This window comes from Dendropsophus ebraccatus, chromosome 14, assembly GCF_027789765.1.
Source record: "Dendropsophus ebraccatus isolate aDenEbr1 chromosome 14, aDenEbr1.pat, whole genome shotgun sequence".
Classification (NCBI taxonomy): domain Eukaryota; kingdom Metazoa; phylum Chordata; class Amphibia; order Anura; family Hylidae; genus Dendropsophus; species Dendropsophus ebraccatus.
The window spans coordinates 46,293,994-46,313,796 of record NC_091467.1 but is presented as its reverse complement, the minus strand read 5'-3'; the positions used below and the strand labels follow the sequence as shown (position 1 = coordinate 46,313,796).

At 44.3% G+C, this 19,803-nt stretch overlaps 2 protein-coding genes across 4 annotated transcripts in view; one reads left to right on the top strand and one right to left on the bottom strand.

Moving 5' to 3' along the window:
• The window catches only part of STXBP4 (syntaxin binding protein 4), a 25,501-nt gene extending 17,304 nt beyond the window's left edge, over positions 1-8,197 (bottom strand). Inside the window, exons 1-5 of one of the 3 annotated variants that reach the window (XM_069953624.1) lie at positions 7,955-8,197; positions 4,763-4,806; positions 3,539-3,671; positions 2,686-2,792; positions 685-829 (exon numbers count right to left, since the gene is read on the bottom strand). In XM_069953624.1, the coding sequence (XP_069809725.1) occupies positions 685-829; positions 2,686-2,792; positions 3,539-3,671; positions 4,763-4,785 (408 nt within the window). In that variant the 5' untranslated portion in view covers positions 4,786-4,806; positions 7,955-8,197. The remainder of the gene's footprint in view (positions 1-684; positions 830-2,685; positions 2,793-3,538; positions 3,672-4,762; positions 4,807-7,954) is intronic. The other 2 variants (XM_069953623.1, XM_069953625.1) reach the window with 2 other exon arrangements.
• COX11 (cytochrome c oxidase copper chaperone COX11) lies at positions 7,942-19,803 on the top strand. Its single transcript, XM_069953626.1, has 4 exons — positions 7,942-8,324; positions 16,008-16,163; positions 18,017-18,142; positions 18,458-19,803. The coding sequence occupies exons 1-4, from the start codon at positions 8,103-8,105 to the stop codon at positions 18,638-18,640; spliced, it is 687 nt and encodes a 228-aa protein (XP_069809727.1). The 5' UTR covers positions 7,942-8,102; the 3' UTR covers positions 18,641-19,803.

The window sequence follows — 19,803 nt, the reverse complement described above, 5'->3', positions numbered from 1 at the left end:
TCATCCACTTTTTCCATTAAACTAATATGTTAAAGAGACAGCAAAAACGCAGTGTGAACCCAGCCTAAGTGAGCAGCAGTAAGGTACAGAGGTAAAGCAGATTTATTATTCTAAGAAACTGGCTATATTAGCTATCAGGAAATCTGGATGACAATCTCTAGCAAACTCTAGGAAATCTGGATGACAATCCTAGTGAGAACTGCAATGGTGACTGCATTGGTTGTCATCCAGGTTTCCCTTATAACCAGCCCACTGGGTAGGTCTTAGGGTAAGTTCACACAACAGAATTCGGGCGAATGACCCACCATGGATTCCGCTTGCATCTCCGCTCGTGCCATAGACTCCATTCTATGCACAGGCGGATTACGCCGTCCACCCGAAGAATTAACAGGTTTATTGTGAACATAACCATGCAGAGTAAATGCGGTAGTTTAGCTGCTGGGACCACATTTAGGAACATTCTTTGTGGAGCAGCAGATAAGCATATGCATTACTGCTCCATACATCTCTAGGAGTGTTTATCTGCAATTGCACAGATCGAAATGAAGCAGAGTCCAGGCAAGCTGCCTCCTTACTTATGTGGCCTCCTCTGCAATGATCCTGCACCCATGCAACAAGACAGACAGATAAGAGAAACCTATGTGCCAAATAAAAACTGCAGGCAGGGGGTGACAGTGGACTTACGGGTACGTTAGATTTAGTGGAATCTGGTGTAGAAGACATCTTTGGTAATAGGTTAGTTGTCTGCTGACCTTTTGATGTAGATAATACAGAGTCACTGTGTTCTTCTTCTGGTCTGATGAAAGAGATATCCCAAAAGGAACATTTCCTGCGGTGAAAAAAAAAGGTCATCAGGCACATATATACTTCAAGTTTAGAAGGAAATAAGGCAACCCAAGACATCAGCAACCACTGCTAAAAGACCATCTTAAAGGGGTTATCCGTTTGGCAAGTATAAAGAAAATAATAAAGCGCTTATACTTACCTCTCCTCGCTCCTTCTGTGTCCTCCTATGGGTCTCTGGTGCTCCCCTAAGACAATCCCACCTCCGAGATAGATAGACTCGTTTTGGGGGTGACAGCCCGCTCAGCCAATCACTGGCTGTCAACCCCGAGATGAGTCTGTCTCAGAAGTGGAGGCAGGATTGTCTGGCGGAGAGCACTGCAGCCCTATAGGAGGACACAGGAGGAGCACACAGAGGTAAGTATAAGCTCTTTATTATTTTCTATATTATTGCCAACATATAAATGGAGTTTTCTTCAACTGGATAACCCCTTTAAGAACTTGATTATCCTTTCAGAGCTTCTTCAATATAACCATATTACTAAGCTTTACTTAGCCCAAACCTGGAAATTATTTTTCATTAGATATCAGTTCTGAAGGGAAAAATAGAAAAAAAAGATCTGCAACATGAACCATGCCAAAAAACATTAATAAGGAGCTGCCTTCTGAGCACCCAAGAAAGTACTTATTTTGCTGGGGAAATCTGCCGCCAACCATATAATTGTGTTACATAACAGCAAGTCAATTTTGCCACCGTAAGAGCCACTGCCTAAACCTGGTTAGCAATAATAAGAATCACTGGCTGTAACTGCACTGTAATCACTTATACTGTCTGCAGAGCCTGTGTATAGATGAAATCTCCACTATATGGGCACAGTGTTTTTTCCAGTATCCTTATGGCAGCATTATCCAGTCACTGTGTAGGGGCAATAGTGGTGGTCATGGTGTGGAAGTTTCATGTGTCTCTTGTATAGGGGTGCTATTGATGAGATTAGTCTCTGTACACTGTTTTTTTTAAATATCACAATGGTTGTATCATCCTGTCACTATAACATGGTAACAGTAGGGGAGCACAATTGTTTGTTCCTTGTATGGTGGCATTATTGGTGATATTGGGCTGTGTATACTGGTTTGTATTTAATAACAGGATGACGGTATTATTTAGTCACTGCAGAAGTAATCTGTGGACCAGGTGTGATGGTATAATTAATTTTTTTTTTAATTCCCAAGCCATGAGAAAATCCTGAATACATCCATTGGGATCAGCAATAAATGCTATTCTGTTCTATTCACAGACTGCGCTGGGGTGATACTGCAGTACTCTTGTGCTGGGCACTGCCTACTAGAGGTCTGTGAATGCTATGTAATGTCCTTTTGTATAAATGAGTTGGGAATTGCTTAAAGGGGTTGTCAAGATAAAATATTAAAGAAATTAATATAGATTTGTAATTTACTTCTATTTAAAAATCTCAAGTCTTTCCATACTTATCAGCTGCTGTATGTCCTGCAGGAAGTGGTGTATTCTTTTCAGTCTGACACATTGCTCTCTGCTGCCACCTCTGTCCACTTCCGGAAATGTCCAGAGCAGATCATCCCCATAGAAAGCCTTTCCTGCTCTGGACAGTTCATGTCTCAGGCAGAGGTGGCAACAGAGAGCACTGTGTCAGATTGAAAAGAAAACATTTCCTGCAGGACATACAGCAGTTGATAAGTATGGAAAGACTTGTGATTTTTAAATAGAAGTAAATTACAAATCTATATAACTTTTTGAAACCGGTTGATTTGAAGGAAAAAGATTTTCACTGGACACCCCCTTTAACAGAGCTTTTACTGATGAATTACAGGCGAGTAGAAAAGCAACTGTATATTTGCAGCATGCAACAAAATGCAACAACACACTACCTTAATTTTACTCTGTTTAATATGCTTTTTGCTTCCTCGCAAGACACGCCAAGCACTGGTTCTTTATTCACGGACACAAGCTTGTCTCCAGGCCTTAATCTTCCATCCTAATTCAAAAAAAGAAAAAATATATATAAACAGTATATTCATCTGAAAGCTAAAAACCAGTCCCTTAAAGGGAATCTATCAGGTTAGATGATCCCAACCTGCTAGATTCTAATAGGGCAGAGTACAGTGAGGATGAGGATACTTTTATTACACCCCTGTGTTCCGCCATTGTTCTAAAAAAAAAAAAAAAAAGTTTTATTAGTAAGCGTCTACAGGTGGGAAGAGCCCTCGTACACTGAACGCCCTTATTTACCTATTGATAAAACAAATTTTTAGAATAACGGTGCACAGACACAATAAAGGTATCCTCATCCTTACTGTCCCTGGCTCTATTAGAATCTATCAACAGGTTCGGATTGTCTGACCTGCTGATGGGATAAAAGGAGGTCACTAGAGATGAGCGAACCTGGAGCATGCTCGAGTCGATCCGAACCCGAACTTTCGGCATTTGATTAGCGGTGGCTGCTGAAGTTGGATAAAGCCCTAAGGCTATGTGGAAAACATGGATATAGTCATTGGCTGTATCCATGTTTTCCAGACAACCTTAGAGCTTTATCCAAGTTCAGCAGCCCCAGCTAATCAAATACCGAACGTTCGGGTTCGGATGGACTCGAACCCGGTTAGTTCATCTCTAGAGGTCACCTCTAAAAACTGAAATGTATTTGGTGCTACTATATACAAACATCTATACCACTTATACTTCACGGACAAGGCAGCGGAGATGTATGAGGGAGAGGATACCGACCTTGTGACAGTCTCCACCAGGAATAACCTTCTTAATCTGGATGAATGGTCCTTCTGCTGTGTTGATGCCTCCCATGAGGCTCAGGCCCAGGCTGGTTTCTCTTTTAATGGAGATTGTCTGAATCGAGTCTTCACTTAAAGGAAAATGACAAGCAACAACACTGATTTACAGCAATGTTAATAGTAAGCAGCCTGCAACTTCCAAGGGTGATCCAACATGCTACATTGACTGCATGCAGCACTGTTGTACATTTACTTTACTGTATCTGCAGCTGCTGCAACGCCTTGGCAACTTGTGATAACTTGAGGAAAGTCACCATAAAACTGCAAAGGATTCCCGGCAACTACATTACAGTAGAAATAAACTACACAGGTAACATATGCAGTTACCACATTTGTACAATCCCCTGAAATAGAATTTCTAATCGTTGTGGAGTGTTCTGAAATAAAGAGGTATTGGTCTCCTGACGATTTTAAGAAACTTTGTAATTGGGTTTATTAGCTAAAAAAAGGAATTTTTATCATGAAAAAGCAGTTTGAAGCTCTCCCCCCTGTCTTCATGATTCTTTTATGGAGAGGGGAGGGGTGGAGGGAGATGAGGCACCAAAACAGGACAACAAAGAGTTAATTTACAGCTACATCACCAGGCTATCTCCTCTGAGGTCAGCACTAACCTCTGAATACGCTTTCACACAGGTTCCGCTGTGTAATCTTTTGTTCTCTGCTGGCAACTAATCTCCCTCCTCCCCTCTCCATAGGTTACACAGGGCTCGACTGATGTAAAAGAGTCGAGATTTTCTGATAATGAGCAGTGAGTGAGAGAGGTGTGGGGGGGGGGGGGACCTGGGGAAAGTCTTTTTGAATGCAAATAATGGCATATTTGCCTAATAAACCCAATTACAACGTTTCTTAAAATTGCCTGGACTATTGATTTCTGAAACAACAACAAAAAATACGACAGATACACTTTAAATCTGAAACAAGTCTAAGCACATATATTATGGGGTCTGGTCATGCCGCCGCTTCGGGGCTTCTCATCAAACCACAATCAATCAATGATCTAGATTCAGATGTTATGTCTGGTCAATGGACAACAAAAACAAGCACAGAGGGGGTGGGAGGTTGTGATGACCCAGAAAGCCTTGTGGGGCAGAGAGTTAGAGAGCAATAATGCAGCTGGTGGCTGGGGACGTTCCCTGGGACGGAGCACATACACTTCTCTTACCTTATATCTATGGCAGTGGACATGATGAAGCTTTTACACTGGACCTGGATGGACAGGGGGAAATATTTAATCAATAAAATACTATAGTTTGTAATAATATAATAACTGTCTATAATATACTGCTGTATGCCTCATCCCCGCTTGCTGCCCCCACCCCCCCATATATTAGGCAAAACTATTTTTATTTTAGCACAAGGCCAAAACATGAGTGAAGGGGTCTGAAGACCTTCCAGATACATTGTGCATACACACATATCAGTCCAGATATGTTGCACATTTATATATATATATATATATATATATATATATATATATATATATACAGTCTAGATACATTGTACATAAATACATATAGACAGTTCAGATACATTGTACATACATACATATATATATATATATATATATATATATATAATCAGTACAGATACATTGTACATACGTACATATAGACGGCCTAGTTTAGGGATGAGTGAATTTACAGTAATAACTAAGTGAAATGATTCCTTATCTTTGTAATCCACTCATCAGCTGGCTGGTAAATGTGTATGGTGAGTGCCTCTGGTAAATGTGTATGGTGAGTGCCTCTGGTAAATGTGTATGGTGAGTGCCTCTGGTAAATGTGTATGGTGAGTGCCTCTGGTAAATGTGTATGGTGAGTGCCTCTGGTAAATGTGTATGGTGAGTGCCTCTGGTAAATGTGTATGGTGAGTGCCACTGGTAAATGTGTATGGTGAGTGCCTCTGGTAAATGTGTATGGTGAGTGCCACTGGTAAATGTGTATAGTGAGCGCCTCTGGTAAATGTATATGGTGAGTGCCTCTGGTAAATGTGTATGGTGAGTGCCTCTGGTAAATGTGTATGGTGAGTGCCTCTGGTAAATGTGTATGGTGAGCGCCACTGGTAAATGTGTATAGTGTGCGCCTCTGGTAAATGTGTATGGCGAGTGCCTCTGGTAAATGTGTATGGCGAGTGCCTCTGGTAAATGTGTATGGTGAGTGCCTCTGGTAAATGTGTATGGTGAGTGCCTCTGGTAAATGTGTATGGTGAGTGCCTCTGGTAAATGTGTATGGTGAGTGCCACTGGTAAATGTATATGGTGAGTGCCTCTGGAAAATGTGTATGGTGAGTGCCTCTGGTAAATGTGTATAGTGAGCGCCTCTGGTAAATGTATATGGTGAGTGCCAAAACATGAGTGAAGGGGTCTGAAGACCTTCCAGATACATTGTGCATACACACATATCAGTCCAGATATGTTGCACATTTATATATATATATATATATATATATATATATATATATACAGTCTAGATACATTGTACATAAATACATATAGACAGTTCAGATACATTGTACATACATACATATATATGTATATATATATATATATATATATATATAATCAGTACAGATACATTGTACATACGTACATATAGACGGCCTAGTTTAGGGATGAGTGAATTTACAGTAATAACTAAGTGAAATGATTCCTTATCTTTGTAATCCACTCATCAGCTGGCTGGTAAATGTGTATGGTGAGTGCCTCTGGTAAATGTGTATGGTGAGTGCCTCTGGTAAATGTGTATGGTGAGTGCCTCTGGTAAATGTGTATGGTGAGTGCCTCTGGTAAATGTGTATGGTGAGTGCCTCTGGTAAATGTGTATGGTGAGTGCCTCTGGTAAATGTGTATGGTGAGTGCCTCTGGTAAATGTGTATGGTGAGTGCCACTGGTAAATGTGTATGGTGAGTGCCTCTGGTAAATGTGTATGGTGAGTGCCACTGGTAAATGTGTATAGTGAGCGCCTCTGGTAAATGTATATGGTGAGTGCCTCTGGTAAATGTGTATGGTGAGTGCCTCTGGTAAATGTGTATGGTGAGTGCCTCTGGTAAATGTGTATGGTGAGCGCCACTGGTAAATGTGTATAGTGTGCGCCTCTGGTAAATGTGTATGGCGAGTGCCTCTGGTAAATGTGTATGGTGAGTGCCTCTGGTAAATGTGTATGGTGAGTGCCTCTGGTAAATGTGTATGGTGAGTGCCTCTGGTAAATGTGTATGGTGAGTGCCACTGGTAAATGTGTATGGTGAGTGCCTCTGGTAAATGTGTATGGTGATTGCCTCTGGTAAATGTGTATAGTGAGCGCCTCTGGTAAATGTATATGGTGAGTGCCTCTGGTAAATGTGTATGGTGAGTGCCTCTGGTAAATGTGTATAGTGAGCGCCTCTGGTAAATGTATATGGTGAGTGCCTCTGGTAAATGTATATGGTGAGTGCCTCTGGTAAATGTGTATGGTGAGTGCCTCTGGTAAATGTGTATGGTGAGTGCCACTGGTAAATGTATATGGTGAGTGCCTCTGGAAAATGTGTATGGTGAGTGCCTCTGGTAAATGTGTATAGTGAGTGCCTCTGGTAAATGTATATGGTGAGTGCCTCTGGTAAATGTATATGGTGAGTGCCTCTGGTAAATGTGTACGGTGAGTGCCTCTCATCCTTATCCATCCCTGCAGATCCAGTACACCCCGCACATGCTGATTGTCTTCCCTGGGGCAGATGGAATCCTCCACGCTCCACCAACACAATGGGACATGTTACAGGGCTAGAAACAAACTTTGGGGGAGAAGGACCAAGATGTCCAGCTATTATCCTGCTATCCCCCTAATTCCTGGGCCTAGTACACATGGGAGGGCACATGGGCGTGGCCTGACACAGAATAGGCATGGTCTTGTAGCTAATCAGCAGAGGTGCGCGTGGCCTGGTATACACTAGGCATGATATGGGCGTGGTCTGTTATATATATATATATATATATATATATATATATATATATATGAGCAGAGGTGGGCGTGACCTGTTATATAATGCGAGCAGAGGTGGGCGTGGCCTGGTACGCAGTAGCCATGGTATGGGCGTGGCCTATTATATCAGCGCACGGTACACACACGGTCTGTTATATATATATATATATATATATATATGAGCAGAGGTGGGCGTGACCTGTTATATAATGCGAGCAGAGGTGGGCGTGGCCTGGTACGCAGTAGCCATGGTATGCGCGTGGCCTGGCACACAGACAACAGCCCGGTAGATGTTTTGGAGTAATTTCCAGCTCTGCAGTCTCCAGTCATGTGATAATAACTACATAGCCATTACAGACCTCAGGTAGTTCTCAGCGCACCGTACACACCCGCCTCTCCACTCACCTCTCCACTCACCTCTCCGGCCGCCTCCGCTCTCAGCTGAGCTCCCGCTTCAGAGACTGCAGAGTGCGGACCAGACGGAGATGAAACAGTAAAGTATCGCGAGATGTGACTTCTTGGCACCACGTGACCCGCCGTCACCAGCGCCGGGATGTTACTGTGGAGGTCATGGTGCCGGGGTCCCGGGCTGTGGGCTCTGCGGGGGCAGACGACATGTTGTCCCCGGGGGAGCCGAGGGTTCAGGAGCCAAAACCAACAGCAACAAGACTGGAGAACGCGGAACAAGACGGTGCTGACCTACGTGACCGCTGCGGCTGTGGGTATGGTGGGCATGTCCTATGCTGCGGTGCCCCTCTACCGGCTCTACTGCCAGGTATACACTGTATGATGCACTATATACCCATCATATACACTGTGTGATATACTATAAACCCATCATATACACTGTGTGCCCCTCTACTGCCAGGTATACACTGTATGATATACTATATACCCATCATATACACCATGTGCCCCTGTACCGGCTCTACTGCCAGGTATACACTCTATATCTGTGATTTTCAACCTTTTTTGAGCCGCGGCACACTTTTTATACTTAAAAAATCCCGGGGCACACCACCAACCAAAATGGCACTAAAACAGTACATATTATACATATAGTTAATAATATAGATTCTATATGTATTTATACGCACTGAGTGTGAAACCTGGGCCTGTTTTCTTCTCCCCCCTGTGCTTCTCTCCACCATACTTCTCCCCCCTACTTCTCTTCTGTGCTTCTCTCCACCATACTTCTCTCCCCCCTGCTTCTCTCCTGTGCTTCTCTCCACAATACTTCTCTCCCCCCTGCTTCTCTCCTGTGCTTGTCTCCACCATACTTCTCTCCCCCCTGCTTCTCTCCTGTGCTTGTCTCCACCATACTTCTCTCCCCCCTGCTTCTCTCCTGTGCTTCTCTCCACCATACTTCTCTCCCCCCTGCTTCTCTCCTGTGCTTCTCTCCACCATGCTTCTCTCCCCCCTGCTTCTCTCCTGTGCTTCTCTCCACCATGCTTCTCTCCACCATGCTTCTCTCCTGTGCTTCTCTCCACCATACTTCTCCACCATGCTTCTCTCCTGTGCTTCTCTCCACCATACTTCTCCCCCCTGCTTCTCTCCTGTGCTTCTCTCCACCATACTTCTCCCCCCTGCTTCTCTCCTGTGCTTCTCTCCACCATACTTCTCCCCCCTGCTTCTCTCCTGTGCTTCTCTCCACCATACTTCTCCCCCCTGCTTCTCTCCTGTGCTTCTCTCCACCATACTTCTCCCCCCTGCTTCTCTCCCCCCTGCTTCTCTCCCCCCTGCTTCTCTCCCCCCTGCTTCTCTCCCCCCTGCTTCTCTCCCCCCTGCTTCTCTCCCCCCTGCTTCTCTCCCCCCTGCTTCTCTCCCCCCTGCTTCTCTCCCCCCTGCTTCTCTCCCCCCTGCTTCTCTCCCCCCTGCTTCTCTCCCCCCTGCTTTTCTCCCCCCTGCTTTTCTCCCCCCCCTTCTGGCCTCCCGTAGGGCCCGGATGTGCTCCTCCAATCAGCGGAGACCGGGACCGTGGTGCGCTGCGGCGGGCCGTAGCGCACACGTTGATTGGATGCAGCGCACCACGCATCCGCACCACATTATAATCCACCACTGATCGCTGCGCATTGCCGGGGAACAAAACACAGGGGCACCATAGTTTGGGGAACTTTCCCCGCGTAACACCCGACCGCTGCTCTATATGATATATATATATACACCCATTATTAATACTATGTCTCTCTGTACTGTCACCTGTATATACCCATCATATATACCGTGCACCCCTGTACTATCATCTATATATCCCAGGGCTGTGGAGTCGGTAAGCCGCAGCTCCAGCTCCAACTCCGACTCCTGAATTTTATCAGGACCGACTCTTGACTCCTGCTCCTTCATAAATGGCCAGTCATATACCAGGGGAGCTATTTATCACACTGGTTCAGCAGCTTCTCCCTAATGTCCTACATGATCCTGCGGCGACTTCTGAGGGAATGAGGAATACTGTATATAAAGCAGATTCTTCTCTGTGTGCAGTGGATTCAGACAGTCTCCAGCCTCCATGTCCTGAACAACTCACAACTAGACTAGATGGAGCAGGTGGTCTTTCCTGCTGACAATCTTCTGTTTCTAACTAAATATTCACCATACTTAAAGAAACACTGCTAACAATGCCAGATCCCTGTAATATAGAGGTCAGCCATAGTGATATACAGGGGGTCACACATAGTGATATAGAGAGGGGTCACACATAGTGATATAGAAGGTCACTGTGGGGTCACACACACACACAGCCTGCTGCAGCCATAGCGCGCGCACACACACACACACACAGCCTGCTGCGGCCATAGCGCACACACACACCTACACAGCCTGCTGCGGCCATAGCGCACACACACACCTACACAGCCTGCTGCGGCCATAGCACACACACACCTACACAGCCTGCTGCGGCCATAGCACACACACACCTACACAGCCTGCTGCGGCCATAGCGCGCACACACCTACACAGCCTGCTGCGGCCATAGCGCACACACACCTACACAGCCTGCTGCAGCCATAGCGCGAACACACACACACTCTCGCACACATACACACAGCCTGCTGCGGCCATAGCGCACACACACACAGCCTGCTGCAGCCATAGCGCACACACACCTACACAGCCTGCTGCAGCCATAGCGCACACACACCTACACAGCCTGCTACAGCCATAGCGCGCACGCACACACACACACACACACACACACACACACACACACACACTCTCTCTCGCACACATATACACAGCCTGCTGCAGCCATAGCGCACACACAGCCTACTGCAGCCAGAGCACAAGCACCCCCCCCACACACACAGCCTGCTGCAGCCATACAACACTCAAGAAAAACACACAATCTTCTCCGAGAGAGAAAACACCCCACTGGGGACAGAGGTTACTGCTACACTACCGATGTCTTCTCCTCCTCTATATTACACAGGATATCTTCATATTACACTGCTGCTCATATACAGTCATCCAGCATCCAGGAAGAGAACATCACAGATCTCCCCCCACACAATGGACTCTTCCAGCTCAGAAACAAACTGCCAAATAGTGACCGACAACTTTTCCCCGACCACCCTTATGTAATAGAGCCAGTGATCTATTAGAATGTTGCTCATCTATATCATAAAAATGAAAGTCTGTCTGTCTGTCCTCTATAGACTTCCAAACGCCTGAACCTTTTGACCCCAAATTTGGCACACAGATACATTGGGTGCCCGGGAAGGTTATTGCGAAGGTCCCGTCCCCGCCAGATGTACAGGAGGGGAGGGGGAGGGGAAAGAGAGGCGCCCCATAGAGATGAATGGGAAAATCTCACTGCACACACAGGTGATATAATTAGCTGCAGCAGAGACGGCAGTTGGAGCCTTAGCAACCAATAGGATTACTGCTTTCATTTTCACAGGGAGCAATGGTTGCTAGGGAAGCTGCCTCACAACATCCACAGAAATAAGTGGTAGACCCCCTACTCCATCTATACAGTACATGTATATACAGGGCCCCCTACTCCATCTATACAGTACATGTATATACAGGGCCCCCTACTCCATCTATACAGTACATGTATATACAGGACCCCCTACTCCATCTATACAGTACATGTATATACAGGGCCCCCTACTCCATCTATACAGTACATGTATATACAGGACCCCCTACTCCATCTATACAGTACATGTATACAGGACCCACTACTCCATCTATACAGTACATGTATATACAGGACCTCCTACTCCATCTATACAGTACATGTATATACAGGGCCCCCTACTCCATCTATACAGTACATGTATATACAGGGCCCCCTACTCCATCTATACAGTACATGTATATACAGGGCCCCCTACTCCATCTATACAGTACATGTATATACAGGGCCCCCTACTTCATCTATACATTACATGTATATACAGGACCCCCTACTCCATCTATACAGTACATATATATATACAGGACCCCCTACTCCATCTATACAGTACATGTATATACAGGACCCCCTACTCCATCTATACAATACATATATATACAGGCCCCCCTACTCCATCTATACAGTACATGTATATACAGGGCCCCCTACTCCATCTATACAGTACATGTATATACAGGGCCCCCTACTCCATCTATACAGTACATGTATATACAGGGCCCCCTACTCCATCTATACATTACATGTATATACAGGACCCCCTACTCCATCCATACAGTACATGTATATACAGGGCCCCCTACTCCATCTATACAGTACATGTATATACAGGGCCCCCTACTCCATCTATACAGTACATGTATATACAGGGCCCCCTACTCCATCTATACAGTACATGTATATACAGGGCCCCCTACTCCATCTATACAGTACATGTATATACAGGAGCCCCCTGCTCCATCTATACAGTACATGTATATACAGGAGCCCCCTGCTCCATTTATACAGTACATGTATATACAGGAGCCCCCTGCTCCATCTATACAGTACATGTATATACAGGAGCCCCCTGCTCCATCTATACAGTACATGTATATACAGGAGCCCCTACTCCATCTATACAGTACATGTATATACAGGAGCCCCTACTCCATCTATACAGTACATGTATATACAGGAGCCCCTACTCCATCTATACAGTACATGTATATACAGGAGCCCCTACTCCATCTATACAGTACATGTACAGTTCAAAAGTATATCCCGGCACTCCAAAGAATTAAGTTAGTGTTTTTTATTGCAAAATTTCATCAGTGCGCAGCACAGCAAACAGGTTATGATGCAACGTTTCGGCAGTCAGTTACCGCCATTTTCAAGCATAACCGTAGTGACAACAACCTCCATTAAATACATGTGCATTCATTAAACAAGTGTCATTTCATAGGTGCAGATACATGTCAATTAAGTTCAAACATCGTGACGTGTCCATTCAGACACACCTCATGGGTGTGTGTAGTGTCCGTGATTTTAGTTCGGGATTTTTCGAGCGTATCTAACACGCTTCTAGCGTGAATGTGAACCAAGTCCAATATAAGGTGCAGTCAGTGATGTGAAAAAATTGATACTTGAAACAATAACCAATATTATTGTAAATGAAACACATCGGAGTCCACTCACTGCGGTACTATTTGTAGGAGCAAGGAGAGTAGAAATCGGATTGTTCAAAATTAGGCGTGGTGGGGATACTGCCACTACCCTCCACTATGGGAGATTCCCGTTATAGCCTATAGTACACACATAGCGGCAGGGACCCATACGGGAATCTAGGCCGATTGCTAGCATCATAGCATTATTTGTATTATTGACTCGCCGGATATCCACTATTTCCAGGTAAGTACCTGTTGATATCATGTATTCTCCAGCTTGTTCAACTAGACCTCTCCAGGTCAAGATTTGTGGTTGGCCACATCCCGGGTATGCCGTGCGTTATTATGAAGAAAACAATCGCTGTGTCTAGCCAAGGTTCAGAAAGAAAATGCTTTGCTCCAGCTTCCCAGCAGTGAGATGTTCTCCCGTATTTCATTGTGATATCATCTATAAATAACAAGACAAGAGAGAATATTAGTAAATCAACATCATATAAAGTTATAGAATTGTTGTCAAGATAATTCACATCAATGCGACAAACATAAAATTGGACACATGTAGGACACATGCAAATCCGGGCATATCCCTACTCCATCTATACAGTACATGTATATACAGGGCACTACAGGTATACCAAACTGTGACTGGGTAACACGGCCACACCAGACCTGACCAATACCGCCATACTGTGCTGGATAACACTGTCATACTAGACCTGACCAATACCGCAAAACTGTGACTGGATAACACCATCATATCAGACTTGACCAATACCACCATACTGAGACTGGATAACACTGCCACACCAGACCTAACCAATACCACCATACTGTGACTGGATAACACTGCCACACCAGACCTGACCAATACCGCCATACTGTGACTGGATAACACTGCCACACCAGACCTGACCAATACCTCCAAACTGTGACTGGATAACACCATCATATCAGACCTGACCAATACCGCCATACTGAGACTGGATAACACTGCTATACCAGACCTGACCAATACCGCTATTGACAGGATAACACTGCCACACCTGACCAATACCACCATACTGTGACTGGATAACACTGCCATACCAGACCTGACGAATACCACCATACCGTGACTGGATAACACCGCCACACCAGACCTGACCAATACCACCATACCGTGACTGGATAACACCGCCATACCAGACCTGACCAATACCACCATACTGTGACTGGATAACACTGCCACACCAGACCTGACCAATACCGCCATACTGTGACTGGATAACACCGCTATACCAGACTTGACCAATACTACCATACTGTGACTGGGTAACACTGTCATAACACACCTGACCAATACCACCATACTATGACTGGAAAAAACTGCTATACCAGACCTGACCAATACCGCCATACTGTAACTGGATAACACCACCATACCACACCTGACCAATACCGCCATACTGTGACTGGATAACACCACTATACCAGACCTGACCAATACCGCCACACTGTGACTGGAGAACACCACCACACCAGACCTGACCAATACCGCCATACTTTGACTGGATAACACCACTATACCAGACCAGACCAATTCCGCCATACCCCCCTCAAAAAGACACCATTTTCTGGCAAGTTTGAACGGGAGGGTACTGCCCCTCTGCAAGGTGCTACCCTACGCACCAGACCATGGGTGCCTAATGGTAAATACGACCCTGCAGGTATACAGGACCCCAAAACTATACACTACAGGTGCACGGGACCTTCACCAACTATATACTACAGGTATACAGGACCCCACCAACTCTATACTACAGTTAAACAGGACCCTCAAACTATGCACTACAGGTATACAGGACCCCTGAACTATATACTACAGGTATACAAGACCTCCACCAATTATACACTACAGGTATCCAGGACCCTTAAACTGTAAACTACAGGTAAACAAGACCTCCACCAACTATACATTACAGGTATACAGCACCAACTATATACTACAGGTATACAGGACCCCCGAACTATACAGTACAGGTATACAGGACCTTAACCAACTGTACACTGCAGGTATACAGGACCTCCCTCAACTATACACTACAGGTATACAGCCCCCCCAACTACACACTACAGGTATACAGGACCCCCCCAACTATACACTATAGGTATACAGCCCCCCCAACTATGCACTACAGATATGCGAGACCCCTAAAAACTATACATTGTGGGTATACAGAACCCCTCCAACTATGCACTACAGGTATACACTAATTCCACTGATTAACTCAGATGAAACAATACCTTTAGCTTGGCCTCCTGGGCACCTTAGAACAAATCTAATTAACACACTGACACTTTATACCTGGGCAGCGCCGGGTACATTTTCTAGTAATATATATTCATGAGCAAAACTTGTAAAATTCATATCAAATTTCAATTCTACATTTTTTTAAGATTTTTTTTAAAGCTGAGTCGGTACATTTTTTCCCGACTCCAGCCAAAACTAGCTCCTACTCCGACTTCACAGCCCTGGTATATACCCATCATATATACCATGTGCCCCTGTACTGTCACCTGTATATACTATAAACCCATCATATATACCATGTGCCCCTGTACTGTCGCCTGTATATACTATATACCAATCATATATACTGTCTGCACCTGTACTGTCACCTGTATATATCATCATATATACCGTGTGCCCCTGTACTGTCACCTGTATCTGTATATACTATATACCCATCATATATACTGTGTGACCATGTACTGTCACTTGTGTATACTATATACCCATCATATATGCTGTGTGGCTCTGTACTGTCATCTGTATATACTATATACCGTGTGCCCCTTTACTGTCATCTGTATATACTGTGTGCTCTTATCTGTATACTATACACTCTTTCAGGCCACGGGACTTGGCGGGACGGCAGTCGCTGGACACAGTTCGGAGCAGATTGAGTCTATGGAGCCTGTGAAGGATCGTATCATCAAAATCACCTTCAATGCGGACGTCCACGCCAGTCTACACTGGAACTTCAGACCTCAGCAGACAGAGATCTATGTGAGTGTTTGGAACCAGGCAGCACAATCCATATTGTCCTGAGTGGGGGCCCCGCAGAGGACCACCGAGGTGGGGGGGGACTTATCACACTGTCTTATAGTAAGATTCTCTTGGTTGTCCACAGCAACCAATCGCAGCTCAGCTTTCATTTTACCAGAGCTTATTAATATATAAAAGCTGTGCTGTGATTGGTTGCAACAAAGAGAATTTGCGCACTTATCTTCATTGGGTTTTGCCAGCTAAGACTTTTATGGAGTCCTGTCTACTGGAACCAGACAGCTGAATGTCTCCTGACCTGCCCCTGTACATACAGGCCTGCAGGAGTCATCCCAGTCCTGCTGGTTGGTTGGGAGTTTGGCTCCCACCAGAGCTTGTACTCATAACGTTTTGCGGTTGTGTAGTGTCAGGGCTGGCCTGCTTTGGTTTGATGTACTTTCCTTATCCAGACTTTCCCTGTTAAAGGGGTTGTCCAAGGAAAATTATTTTCCTTCATATCAACTGGTGTCAGAGTTATATAGTCTTCCCACACTTATCAGCAGCTGTATGTCCTGCAGGAAATGTTTTATTTTCAGCCTGACACAGTGCTCTCTGTTGACACCTCTGACTGAGACAGGAACTGTCCAGAGCAGGGGAGGTTTTCTATGGCAATTCATAGAAAGCTGAGACAGAGTTCCTGTCTTGGCCAGAGATGTCAGCAGAGAGCAGTGTGTCAGGCTGAAAATAAAACATTTCCTGCAGTACATACAGCAGCTAATAAGTACTGGAAGACAAATCTATATAACTTTCTGGCACCAGTTGATTTAAAAGAAAAAGATTTTCGCTGGACAACCCCTTTAAACTCCCTTCTAAATTTTTCCAAGTTTCAGGGACTTGACCAGCTTGTGTGGGCCACCTCACCAGCCAGGGTATTGTATTCCCTTATGTACCTGCATAAAAGCAGTGGTGAGATTGGTCTTCTGGGGAGTACAGAGATATCATGAAGCCTCCCTTTTACAGAGTACTTGATTGCCATGGTCATTGTTCTTTCAAGCAATGGGTGCGTGTCAGAGAACTTTTCCAACTAACAATGTACCTAGCTCCCTTGTACCTGTTAGCTCTGAGCTTGCACCCACCTATTGGCCCTACTCTCTTTATTCAGAAAGATCTCATTCCCGTCCCCTTCACCCCTCTTCTGATTTTATGCAATGCACAGTTTGCACCTGGAATGTCCGCAGGCATATATAAGAGCGGCAGAACCCTATGGGGGGTTTTTCTTTACATTTTAACATTGAGAGGCAGCAGTAAGGGGTGACATGACCCCTCTACTGCCACCAGTGTCCATGTCAGGAACTGCGTGTGTGTGTTGCTTCAGCAATTTTTTTTTTTTTTTTTTTTTTAAGTATAGCAGAACACACTCTCTGAATATGGCATCTTTTTTTAGTTTTGTCCAATAAGCTTCTCTGTAAAACACCAGAAAAGTGTGTTTAAAGAGGGGCTGCCATGAAAATAAACTTTTGACATGTCGGAGAAAGTTGTCAAAAGTTTTGATTGGGGGATCAAGCTCGGAGAAGTCTCCCTTAGCTCTTTCCTCTCCCATCCGTGTCACATGAGGATACTGCCACATAATGCAAGTCTATGGGGCATATCTCTTTACACTGCTCTTTCTGCTCATTCCTCTCATGGATCTAAACACTGAACACCCCGATCAGTAAAAATTTTGACATGTCAAACGTTTATTTTCGTGACAGGTGACACTTTAACAGCATTTGTTATAACATTTAAAGCCTGTGACATTGAAGTGCTTAAAAATGTGTGTGTATGTGGAGAAGGCTATATGGTATATCATGTATATACTCCATTATTGTCTCTTGCAGTTAGTTCCAGGTGAAACCGCATTAGCATTTTACAAGGCAAAAAATTCTACTGACAAGCCAGTTATAGGAATTTCTACTTACAACGTGATTCCCTATGAAGCCGGACAATATTTTAACAAAATTCAGGTAAGGCAAATGAAGAGTAAAGCAAGTAAAGCTTGCTAGTAAATATAGATCAGGTTATAAAACCTCTGTGTCTTTGACTGTAATACAGTGTTGACGGGATCACTTAGAATTTATTCATCCAAGAAAAATCTGCAGCACTCAGCTTTGTACGTGAAAAAAATCTGTGTTCTTCTATTCCATCAAAGAAAACACAGTGTAGAAAAAGTGTACAGTGCGGCAAGATGCGACGTTTTGATAGCCTCATGCCATATTTTTCAAGAATTTATTCAAAGATTTATTTTCTACTATTAAATTTTTTTTTGTTCTTTTGGACAGTGCTTTTGCTTTGAGGAGCAGAGACTAAACCCACATGAGGAGGTGGACATGCCAGTTTTCTTTTTCATTGACCCAGAGTTTGCAGAAGACCCAAGGATGGCAGGAGTGGAGAACATTATGTTATCATATACATTTTTTGAAGCCAAGGAAGGCCATAAGTTACCGGTCCCTGGATACAACTGAACTGTACTGTGCTGTACTTACTGACTGCTGCTCTCTAAGGACTGTCTTTATTGTTAATTCAGCAGAACTAGAAACCTCTAAACTTTTATAATTAAATTATAAAAAACATAGCAAATGTGTGAAACGCTTCTTTTTCCGGGGCACCTATCCAAGCAAGCATTTCTATGGTCCCTGTGTAGTCAGCCTTGGTTTACTTTCGCTACTGTTTAAAGGACCATAGTAACTATCTTCTGCTTGTAAAAAAAATACATAGTTAATATGGTTGAAAAAAGACAAGAGTCCATTAAGGTCGACTTACAGAAACTCTACCGTGTGCCATCACAGGAAGAAAAAATCCTTCCAGACTCCAATATGGCAATCAGAATAATTCCTGAATCACCATCCTATCACATGAAATCTAATGCCCATAACTTGTAATATTATAATTTTCAAGAAAAGCATCCAGGCCTCCCTTGAACTTTAACTTTAATGAATCGGCCATGACAACATCATGTGGCAGAGAGTTCCACAGTCTTACCGCTCGTACAGTAAAGAACCCGCGTCGATGCTGATGATAAAATCTTCTTTCCTCTAGACGTAGAGGATGCCCCCTTGTCATGGTTACAGACCTAGGAGTAAAAAGATCACTACAAAGATCTCTGTTCTGTCCGTATATTTGTACATTGTGATCAGATCGCCCCTAAGACGTCTTTTTTTAGCGTAAATAACCCCAAGCTTGATAACCTGTCCTGGTACTGTAACCCACCCATTCCCTTAATGACCTTTGTTGCCCTCCTCTGCACTCGCTCCAGTTCAGCTGTGTCCTTCTTATATACCGGTGCCCAAAACTGTACACAGTATTCCATGTGTGGTCTGACCAGTGATTTATAAAGAGGCAAAACTATGTTCTATCTTTAGCATCTATACCGCTTTTGATGCATCCCATTATTTTATTAGTCTTGGCAGCCGCTGCCTGGCACTGATCACTAAAGTTGAGTTTACTGTCCACCAATACCCCCCCCCCCCCTTTTAGAAGCCGTTTTACCCATTGTTTTATTTAGCACATGACTGTACTTATTATTTCTATGGCCCAAATGCATAACCTTACATTTATTTACATTAAACTTTAATTGCAATCTCTCTGCCAAAGCCTCCAGCTTCTCCAAATCCCTTTGTAATAAATT

Coding starts and splice junctions, on each gene's coding strand:
- COX11 (XM_069953626.1), top strand. CDS start 8,103: ATGTTACTGTGGAGGTCATGGTGCCGGGGTCCCGGGCTGTGGGCTCTG. Junction 8,325..16,007: donor TCTACCGGCTCTACTGCCAG/GTATACACTGTA, acceptor ACACTCTTTCAG/GCCACGGGACTTGGCGGGAC. Junction 16,164..18,016: donor CTCAGCAGACAGAGATCTAT/GTGAGTGTTTGG, acceptor TGTCTCTTGCAG/TTAGTTCCAGGTGAAACCGC.